Source organism: Haplochromis burtoni, unplaced genomic scaffold, assembly GCF_018398535.1.
Source record: "Haplochromis burtoni strain Fernald_Lab_line unplaced genomic scaffold, NCSU_Asbu1 Contig_218, whole genome shotgun sequence".
Lineage (NCBI taxonomy): Eukaryota > Metazoa > Chordata > Actinopteri > Cichliformes > Cichlidae > Haplochromis > Haplochromis burtoni.
Window position 1 is genome coordinate 746,980 of NW_024582579.1, and position 11,721 is coordinate 758,700.

Consider the following 11,721-nt stretch of genomic DNA (forward strand, 5'->3'; position numbering starts at 1 on the left):
CACACACACACACACACACACACACACACACCACTGCAGAGACAGGCTTAGTCAGCTGTAGAAAACTGCAGACAGAGAAGAGAGGAAATAAACGAGGATGGAGGCACAAAAACAGGCAAAAACAAAGAGCTGTAGAATCACTTATCACAGCCAGTGGACATGTTTCCTATAACTGTTGGCACATTAAATTAGCTCGTTGTTCCAGGTCACAGATTAGGTTTTAAAGACAGACAAACAGAGCTGCTCTTGCACACCTTGAGAACCTGCCACAATCCTCCCCCGTCCTTATAAATGAGCTCACAGCACAGGGTCACCCTCCTTTGTGTTTGATCACAGACTGCAAAACACACTGCAGTTATATTTCACACCAGCTGGTGAGGTCACAGATGGGCCCTTTACACAGTTTCCTGCTGCTCCATCTGATGCCAACTTTACTGACGGTACCAAAAATGTTGAATTAAAACACTGATTTTGTATAAAAAGCCTCATTTTAAAAACAGCGAAGTTTCACACAAAGTTATTATGATTTTGGGCTAAATGACGAAGCCAACTGAGGTTGTGTTTTTGAGCCCGAGTTGGAAACATCGCAGTACCAGAGGAAAACATGGATCCAATTCTGAAAACAAATGTCCTGCAATCAGAGGCCAGAATCAGGTCAGTCCAAAATATCTGAGCTCTACATTAGCTGCTGGGTTATATTAACTTCTTGTTTATAATGTCTAAGTAGGGCTGGGTCATAGCATACTGTTCACAGTAATACCAGTATAATGTTGGGTAACGACAATGAAATGAAATATAAAATAGAGTATGGGTAAAACGCGCATGCGCAGTGCCTTTGTTTACATACGCACATGGCGGTGACGGAGAATGAGAAGAGTGAAAGTGGATCGTTGAATGAAACAGATGAACCTGAACTGGTTTGTAAAAATGCTGCAGCTTCACTGGTCTGGAACTGGTTTAGCTTTCGTCCGTGAGATACACAACAAAGCACTATTTTTGGTAGCGCATGCTAGCGGGCCGTCGTTATTACCGTGTTGTTTGGAAAATACGGCGCACTTAAAATCAATCCTTTGATTTTTCTGAAAGTCGACAGAGCCCCTTATAATCCCGTGTGCCTTATGTATGAACTCTGGTTGTGTTTACTGACCTCGAAACGATTTTATGTGCACGGCGCTCGAAAATCTGTCAAATGTTTCAGTACGACTTTGCTAAGCTACGAAGCCGCACCGCTTGATGGATTGTTGGAGCATTACGGCTGTCGTAGGCGGAGCCTCGCGGAGTGATACGTACTGTGCTTCAACATAATATTACCGTATAGACCCTGTGCACGAGACAATGCTAAACTCCTGGTTTGAGACCGGATGTGGGGTTGTACATTTCCGGTAGCTTTACTTTGCGGTCAATCGCTACTGCAAAGATATCCTCCAAAATCATGTCCAAAACTCGAAAACGGAAAGATCGCGTTAAGTTACAAAGAGCAGAAGGTGGGAACACTCACCGCTGTTGTGTCATAAAAAATCTAATGATCAATTTTGACGTTTAAAGCGTTTAGATCGATCAGTGTTTACATCACTCAACACAAGCAGAACTGCATCACTGCAGCAGAAGACACATCGTCCACATGCAGAAGCACATCTCTGTGTAGTGACTGGTCTCATGATTAAACAGGCAAATGTTCAGCATTCAAACTACAGGTGAAGAACAGTCAAACCAGATGTTTCCCGTTATGTCGAGATCAGCTCGTCAAGTACACACCTACACAGCATGTTAACAAACCGTGAAAAAAGCCACACAAAAATGAATGATTGCTGGTAACGGTTTCTATACATTAGATATGTACGAAGGGTATGTTGTGACTTACCTTCAAAATTACAGCGGTCCCTCGCTATAACGCGGTTCACCTTTCACCTCGCTGTTTCGCAGATTGTTTAGTGCAAGTTTGCTTATTTTTACGTCACATTGTGTCCTGCGTCCTGATCGCTGCAGACGATCTCCTCCGTGACGTCTCTCCTGTACAGAATCGCTGCATCGATGCTAGCAGTGTGACTCTGAAGTGCTGTATGTCCACGATGTCCACCAAACGTTTTGCACCGTCAAAAAATAAAATTGGCTCCTTGATTTCACCTCTCGCTGGTTATTTTTAGAACATAACACCCGCGATAAACGAGGGACAGCTGAGAAATATAACATTTGAATCCTTTTCTCTTTTGCTCTGAGGCGCGGGGAAAATATCGACAAGTCGATGAACATCATTTACAGATATGTTGGGTAAATGCCGGAGACATCTATAGAAATGTAAATCGCCGCTTGATTCATTCATTTGCTTAACTTGTTTTGGACCGTAAACCAGGCGCGAATAGGACACCGGAAACAAAGCTCCCCACAGGAGTTTCCGCACCGGAAGTAGCACATGCTAACGTGCACGTAGTCTATTGTGTGTGTATAACCTCTTTTTAAGTGTTGTGGATATTATACATGGTTATGCTGAGGATATGTCGGCCAGTTTCCTCTGGAAATGCCTTTTGGTTAAACTGTCAGCAAAGAATTTGCATTTGCACTGTTAAATGTTTATATAACTTTAATGCACATAAAAAAAACAGCTGCTTGTTTAAGTGAAAATACATTGATGTTTTTATTTTGTTTCCACTAATAAGGTTGTGGAGTTGTAAAGTATTTTGTCTGGTGTCAATTATATCGTCAGTTATATCGTTATCGCAAATTTTCAAATGTATATGGTGATAAATATTGTTGGTCATATTGCTCTGTCAGACTGAATGCCACTGATTGGCTGGTCAGTGGCGTCACTCGATGAGTCATTAGAGCGTCTCGTTCACAAAAATCAACACCGTCATTTTGGAAACTCACTAAAGGAAAATGGCTCCAAAAAACAACGCTGTGACCCTCGAGTGTGACGACACGCCACAGACCGAGGAGCAGGGATAGCATCCGAGTCGAGTCGAGTAGGCACTGATGGAAAAGAGGCCTAACTAACAGCATTGCAGCTTTCTTATGATAAGTAATACAGCAAGTGTCTGCCACTGCAGAGTTCATGTACAGCCAACTGCCACAGCAATAAAACCAGCTGAGGTGGAAAAGAAAGCCTTCTTCTGGGAAAACTGTTCTCTGGATTCACATAGAGGCTCCCTGACATGTTACAGCTCAGGCATCTTCTGATCCAGTCTAACCTGCAACCATCGCTTTCAAAGATCAAATGTGCAGCACCACAGTACACTGAGTCCCAAATGGATCAGTGACTGAGGATTTGGTCTTAATGCGATGGTAAACAGGCCTTCATTAGTTAGTCTATCATCAGTGAACGGACATTTCTAGCAGCTGATCGCTGCTTCAGTAACAACCAATCAGCATGCTGCAGGGCTGCAGACACACTCAGACTAGACCAGATGATTGGATGTTCACATTATTTGTTGTCAGCATCACATTAGCCTGACACTTCCTCTCTGTGTCTTCTCTTGTATGAGCAAAGTCAGCTTTTAGCCTGAGAAGTGAGTTACAGGCAGAACAGCTGGTGCCCCCACGAGCCGGCTGTTTCACTGTGGGACGTTTCCTAATAGCAAACTGGAGCTCCTTTAGTTTATCTAACAAGACCATGGCTATGGCCACAGCAGCTTACTGTGAGGCAGCAGGGCCGGACTGCAGACACCAGCCCGCCTCAAACAACCACTTGATCCTCAACCCAGTATGCAAGAGAAGGACTGGGCCACACAGAAAGCCACACTTTGCTGTGTGCTCTATCAAGTGTCATTCTTTTTCTGTTATTGGACTAAAAGGCTTCAAACGCCGTTTCAAAAGCAACAATCAGTTGTGCTGTGCTGACTGTGGGGTCATGCTTTAGTGGCTAACACGAGGAGGAGACACAAACCCAGCCTCACAGATTCACGAGATGATGTCGTCCCGTCACCAGATACAGCGGCCACTCTGTGAGAGCGCACTTAGACACACACAGGCGCTCAGATGAAACGCTAACATCAGCAGCATGTTAACAGTGTCAGTGCATCGCCCAGCTGTTTAATGCTAATACAGCAGCTCATGCACTAGCAAGTCAGCATGTTTTCTTGTTCATTGGGCTGCTGATTGTTCTGCAGGCATGCTGATAAATAAACACTTCTTTCCTGATGATGGTCCGACAGGAAGTCAGGTTAGTTTTTTGTGTAGCACCATGAGTGCCTGCACAAAGTGTCAATACACTGGACAGTTATGGTAAATATATATTGGTAAAAATGCATAACGTGATGGCTCATCATGTTTAACGATCTTCAGCGTCTGACAAAGACATGCTAACCCTTCCTGTAAAATATTAGTAAAAGTATTTAAAAGTCTGGACTTTCTGCAACTTAGTTTGGTACTTCAGCATCATTCTGGTGCACACATAATGGAATAGTTCCCATACCTGAATCAGCACTAGTTTAAGGGTTATAAGACAACATTGTTGTTGGGTCCCTGTTAACCTTGACTGATGTAATTATTAGAAGACATGTGATGAAAGCGAGGCTCAGGAGGTAGAACACAGAGTGACCAGCTGAGACTGGGACCGACTGGAACATCCCAGTCTTTGTCTGAGGTAGCTGGCAGGTGAAAGGTCCTTTACTGCCCCGTCTGACACAGGCGTAGTCTCACATGTACCTCCACCTGGTAATGTCGACAAAGGCCTTTTTTCCCACTGCATCAATGTCAGTATAAAACTACTGCTGACAAAGTCCGTTTAATTAATTCAAACTGTTCATTTAAATCAAACCTGGTTTTGTGGAGCCTTCGTGTTGTGAAGTGTCACTTTACAGGTTTGTATTCAGCCACAGACGGAGTGAAGATGTGTTTACCCCCCACCTGATCTCCTTTGTGTGGTTTGTTTGTCACAGTGAAACGTTTCAGATAAGCAAACAAATGTAAATATTACACAAAGATAACACAAGTAAACACAAAACAGTTTCTAACTGAAGCTGTTTATAACCAATCGCAGCAGATGGCCCCGCCCCTCCCTGAGCCTGGTTCTGCCGGAGGTTTCTTCCTGTTAAAAGGGAGTTTTTCCTTCCCACTGTCGCCAAAGTGCTGCTCATAGGGGCTCATATGATTGTTGGGTTTTCTCTGTATGTAGTATTGTAGGGTCGACCTTACAGTATGAAGAACCTTGAGGCGACGGTTGTTGTGATTTGGTGCTGTGTGAACAACATGAAACATTTTTAAGGGGAGATCCAGACCTACACGGCTCTGGGAGAACAAACCTACAGTAAAACTCTCTCTGGCATAAAACAATAGCAGCTGAGTTGTATTGTGAGTCAGTCACATCTACAGCCTGACAGTCATGGGTGAATCGTTCACCCTGATACTCTGATTTGCTTTCATTTCTTAAGATCTCAACTGATATTCACTGGGAAGTGATTCCTCTGGATCACACAGTCTTAGCTGGATTATGACGGGGAGAGACACAACGGGCATGAATGATGGTGAGAGAAAACATGGCAAACACCCCCTTGGAATACACACATTGTTTTCTCTCAGCCGACGGGGTTTCTTACCAAAACGCTGCCAGGACTGTGGTGAAAGGATATGGTAATTACAGACAGCACATACGCAAACAGCAAGAAAGGCCAACTGAGCTCTGCGCTAATGCAATGTGTCTGGTGTGGGGGCTATTTACATACCCATCCAGAGCGCTTGTCACATTCAATTAATTGGTCTCTGGAAGGGTGACAAAGATGATTAAAGAGAACGATGAAAAATATCTCCTCATATGGCTCCATAAAGTGCTTTTAACATGAAGCCAAACGATCTTCAAAACCGGGCGTGCTGTCTCAGGAAAAATTAAAGGTGCTTTTCTTTTCATTTCCCACGAGCTACGCCGCTCTTTTTCCTCCAACCGATGAAGGGAATGCAGAAAATGAGCTGCGACAGTGTTTGTAGGAGTGTCTGTGATCATGAGCTGTGCTTTATGGAGACGGAGGGAAGAAAGAAGTGAAGCCTGCGGGGTAATGAGCTGCGTCACAATGTCCGCTCATAACCTCAGCCTATTTAATACTGTCAGATCAATTAGTAGGTGAAGAAAGGGAGACACGGAGGCCTCGGTTCATACCAGCCTGTGTGAGGAGGTGCCACATGGTTTATAAGAGTTTATTATAGCACAAGGTTTTAAATGTTGACAGCATGTTTCATTTATCACACAGACAACAGGCTGAGATGGAAATCAAACATGTGACGGCTTCAGGGGAGTCGGGCGCTGTTAAGAGTGTGGCGAATACAAAGGTGCCGACGAACCTACACTTCAAGCAGCCGCGCCTCCACTACCATAATTATTCACCCACAACCACAGCCGAGCCCGATTCATCCCAAGGCTGCTTATCACCATGGATGTTTTTAAAGGAATCATCCTTAAAACTACATATTCAAAAAGTGGAATTATACCCAAATGTCTGGCTGTGAAAACATAAACGCTCAGTCAGATGAAACTTGTTTGAGACAAACAGCAAACACTGCAGCACCATCAAAACTGCCATTTAATTCATGCCCGAGAAGCCCTGAACACACAGGCAGAGCTGTGAGAAGGTGGAGATAGCTGTGACTGCAACTGCATGAGTGATGAGTGAGGAACAACACGCTCACTCTCTATGAACCTATGACTCACATTCTGTTGGCCAACAGTCTGGATCAGCCTCCTTCGTGACTCTCAGAATGACCAAAGCTTGACTGAGCTTATTACCTGATGAGTGCAGGTTCACTGGGATCACAGACAAAACCATGTGAGGGGATTTTCCTACAGGTGTCCTCAGGACCACAAGTCTTTCCCAGCCATAGAGGAAGCTCCTGCGGGCCATATAAGCAGGTCTGAGACGCTCCCGTGTCAGCTTCACCCTCCAGACCACGAAGGCAGGTTGAGCTTCTATATGGTCTCAGGCTAACACGGAGCCTATTTGAACATCTGCATGTAAATCAGTCTTTGTTTAGTGTCACAGCAATCCTGCTACAAAATATGACCTTACTAACTGACTAACAGGTGATATTAAGGCAGGAGGCACAGAGCGATTCACACTCAGCTCCACTCTGCTGCTGCTCTGTCGTGAGAAAACACAAGACTTTAATGATGTGTGTGCTCATCTGTGAGTGCTTTGTTTCTGCTATGATCCCACCACATTATTATAGTAATGGTCTGCATCCGTGATACAGTCCACATTATCACAATATCCAGAGAAGCATGTGTGTTTAATCACTATTGTGCCACGTCCACTAGTGTCCATAATTAGGCCACTACTACCCGACCAGTGAAGGCAGCTCTTACAGTGCTGTTAGAGTGTGCATGTCTCTCTGTCCACATGTGTTAGCCATGCAGTTAGCAGGCTGCAAACCCCCGCTCAGGATGAAGAAATGGAAGAAGCCGAGTGGATGGACTGACTCATTATTATTATTTTACACAGTCCATATTCTTTCCACCATCACTCAGCACAACCTCAGGTGTCACCTGTTTAAGAGTATTAGTAGTTTCACATTTATAGACTTGAAATGTGAACTGAGCTATGAAGGATGGCATCAGTGCATCGCGGGCAGATGAGTGTGTGTGCAGCCAGCTCGTCCGCGTGCTAGCTCAGGAGTTTACACGCATCGCTGCTGCTTCAGGCCTGCAGGAAATGCCTGGACTTCACCAACGTGCTGCTCGCTCTGCTCCAGTGTGTTGCTTTAGCAGCGCTCCTCCACCTAACACTAAAATACCATTACGTAACACTCCTGCTGAGAGATATGAACAAAAACTGCTGACTCAGACAAACAGAACAAACAAAGTGGCCAAAGCAGCAACACACGGGCCTTTCATTCGCTGGGGAGGAGAATGAACCACGCACAAGCACAACACGGTTGCTACACTGATCCTAACAGTCCAGCTTACACTGACATTTATTTGGCTTTCTAGACTCATTACAAGGTTCATTCACTTTGCTTCAGCTGGAGCAAACACGCGTGTAAATGCAGCACTGTGATCTATTGCTGTGGGTCGCTGACACGGCACAGTCCATGCAGACGGCTCACACACACACACACACACACACACACACACACACACACACACACACACACACACACACACACACACACACACACACACACACGCCCGAGGTTTCAGCTCTTTAAAAACACACACACGCACAATCCACAGGCTCCTACCTGCAGTTCGGCGGTGGGTCCAAGGTTATCTCTGCCAGCTCCTTCTGGATTCTGAAACGAAAGGACGTCCTGTGTTATAATCACACACAGTTACATCAGTCCTGCCTATAAAACCAGTCTGTGAGTGCACACGCTGAACACCTCAGTGATTTTCTAATGAGCTGCTGAGCTGTGCCTGAGCAGGAATAAGTCCTGATCTGCAGGATCAACACGGCGACTATTTGCCTTTTCTTATTAAACACACATGGATAAACTGATAAAAGGCTGGGATAAGACACCACGTCTGCTACATCAGGTGAATTAACTGTGCTGCTGATAAAGCATCTGTACTTTCAGAAAGGTACCTGAGAGGAGAATCAACTCTTCATACTGATGTGCTTTTATGTTCAAGCTACCAGGACTGATCCATGGTGAAAGCTTGTAGATGTGACATTTCTATATCCAGATCCCTACTTAGAATATTAGAAATTCAAAGCTCACGATATTCCTGATCCTGAGATAAACCGAACACATTTCCAGAGCAGAAGCTCACATGATGCTGCTCAGTGAGGATCAGCTCAGTCTGCGAGCTGAACAGGGGAACAGCATTGTTACACATGTGCTACATGTGAAGTGAAAAAGCACATGAAATGAACCTACTGCATAAAAATGCAGCATTAGAGGACGACCTGATTGTACTCAGCGATCTGTCTCAGCCTGATGTTCACCATGACGTACACACACTGTTAGAGAAACAGCCACTGAGGCTCATCACGCTACCACACCATCTGTAAAGGTCAACCAGCCCACCGTGTGACACTGAGGAGTTACTGGACTGTTAGACAGATGCTGCTCAACAAGCACCTTTTACTGCTAGCATCATTCACCTGGTCATGCAGGTGTCTATATGTGAGTCACTTATCTAACACACACACACACACACACACACACACACACACACACACACACACACACACACACACACACACACACACGTATAAACTAGGATCAAACCATCGTCACTCATCACACTCAACAAATCAAATCCATTTGGTTTGTTCTCAGCAGACAAACGAACATCAACAACATCAAGTCAGCCAAGAGTCTTAGTCTTAGCTAAATAAATGCTTTTTGTGTTTAAGTGGACTGATGACATGATCATTACATCAGGATGACATCATGAGCGCCTGCCGAGACAAAGCAGCGCGCTCCATCTGCAGTTTGGTAACGACGAGGCTGCTGAAAGGCTGCACCCACTATCAGGACATTAGATGCTCTGGGTCTGCTTTGGTGCATCTGGGCCAGAACAGCTTGTCATCACTAATGGATTTGAAATGACACCAACCAAGGATTCATGCTGCAGCCTCAACACACCTGTGAAAAACTCCTGGATGACGGAGGAATCCGCAGCTGCAGTGCCAAAGGCCAAAGACATGTGATTCTCCTTTTATCTGAACATTAATTTAACTATCAAAATAAAATTACACAGGCAAGTATTCCCAGGGAGGTATGCTCTGCTGTAGTGCAGATTGCATTACGTTTTCTTTACAATCTTACATTTGCAGGTAGGATTACATCAAATTGACAAAAACCAACAGCTGAGGAGTATCCCGTCTAAACATTTGAGAAACATCCAGCAGTAAAAGCTCTTTTAGAAACATTGAAAACTGACTGACAGCAGCAAGGCACTTGCTTGTTGTCTGATGGATACATTACAGCTTCAGTGCACATCAGTCCAATTCCCTGTGTCTGAGTTTCTATCCTCTATCTCTTGTTTCCATTGAATAAAAGGAAAATTGTGGGGAAAAAAAGGCAGTTAAAAGCTACTACTGCTGAGTGGGAGGATGGCCATACAACAAGGTTCACTTTGTCTAATGGTCTCGTGCACATAAAGAAAGAAACTCGACCAAAACTGTTGCTACTTTTCTTTTTCAGGCTTTAGGAAACATGGAAAGAAAACTCTGACTACAGAATAAAAACCTAAAGAGAACAGACGTTAATTATGCTTCTTACACTTCATCGTTAAAAACATTCATTGTGGATCAGGGTGTACTTCACAGGCTGCAGGTTTGCTGTGAAACTGAGCTCAGGTGGGGAGGAAACACGAGGAGCAGGAGCCGGTAACACAACCTCCACACTTGAGTCGTGAAACAGCTTCAGGATTTTCTGAGGTGCCAAAATTTGACTAGTGCAGCTGGAACCTGTTAGTAAGAGCAGTGAGATGAACCTGAAAGGAAAGGCGCCTCTGATTATAGTCCCAGTTCTTCATGCTTGTGCACGAGGCTCCACAGTGCCATGACTCACGTGATGAAGATAATCATCATGGATGAGCTTCCTCAGTAGAAATATGTCATAAAGTCGATAAGAGTCCTGTCCGTGCTCTGACAGCCAGCAAACAGGCCAATGACAGCGAGAATAATACCAGGCCAAGTCAGCCGTGTGCTTGGATTAGAGTTAGAGCCACATCAAGTTATCCTGACACACACAGTCCAAGAGGAGCAGCCTGCAGCACACGTGCTAATGTTTGGGCTGCTAACTCCCAAAAACACAACGACTGCTGAAAATGTTCACGGACACTCAAACAGTCGTACCGCACACGACCCCAACAGACACGGTCCAGGCTCGAAACGACAACGACTCTGCTGGAAGGGGCGCAGACAGGCTGATGTTTGGGCTCTTTAAAGCAGAGTGCACGCAAACTGTGTGCACAAAGGCTGTGATTAAGTGCTGTCCTCTACACGTTACAGTCATTGTCTCGCCTTACAACAGCTGAAGTAAAGAGCCCACTTTAGAAAGCACGCGGGGGGGGGTAACAGATTTAAGCAGCTGACTGATGTAACCAAACCCTGATATGAACTATAAACATTTCTCTCAGATGGCTCTTTCCCAGCTCCACACAGAGTGTCCACACAGAGTGTCCACACAGTGTCCACACACACATCAAACCAAATCTTTGCTGAAAGAAAGTATGAGCCTCACTGCACTCCTTGTGCTTTTATTAAAAGACACTTCAAACACACAAAGCAGTGTGAGACAGCCACAGTACACAGCTGTAACGCTGCTGTGCAGCATGTCTTTGGCATCACTGTCATTTTCAGACTTACTTCACAGACCGTGGGAAAGTCATTTATCAGATTATATTAGAACATTTTAGGGAAAAAACATGTTAATAACTAAAAATGATTTTATTATTTATTAGGCAAGTAAGAAACACATTTTTCCAAAATGTAAGATTTGGGTGTTCTTCTCTGAGAAATGATTCAACATTTTTTTCTATAAAATAAAAAAAATTTGTATATGGATAAGTGTATTTTTTCATCTTAATAAAAAATAATAATCTGTTCTTGTGTTTTCCTGTTTGTTTTATTAAATCCAAATGTAAATTCTATTTCATTAAATATTCATTAAATAACAAGTTACATTAAAGTAAATTACAACTATCAGCTGGATTAAAGAGCTCCAGCATAACAGCAGGAACACAGCAGCCCTACATGACACAGTGAACACGCAGCACTGCCACGCTGCAACCAGCCTCATGTGTAGACAAAGTTACCTGCACGTGCCAATGTTCCTCAACTACTG

General features: G+C 44.3%; 1 protein-coding gene across 1 annotated transcript in view; it reads right to left on the reverse strand.

Annotated features, from left to right (window-relative positions):
• The window catches only part of LOC102300965 (ubiquitin-conjugating enzyme E2 E1), a 120,672-nt gene that overhangs the window by 98,257 nt on the left and 10,694 nt on the right, over window positions 1-11,721 (reverse strand). Inside the window, exon 3 of the mRNA XM_042226572.1 lies at window positions 8,161-8,211. Coding sequence (XP_042082506.1) covers window positions 8,161-8,211 — 51 coding nt within the window. The remainder of the gene's footprint in view (window positions 1-8,160; window positions 8,212-11,721) is intronic.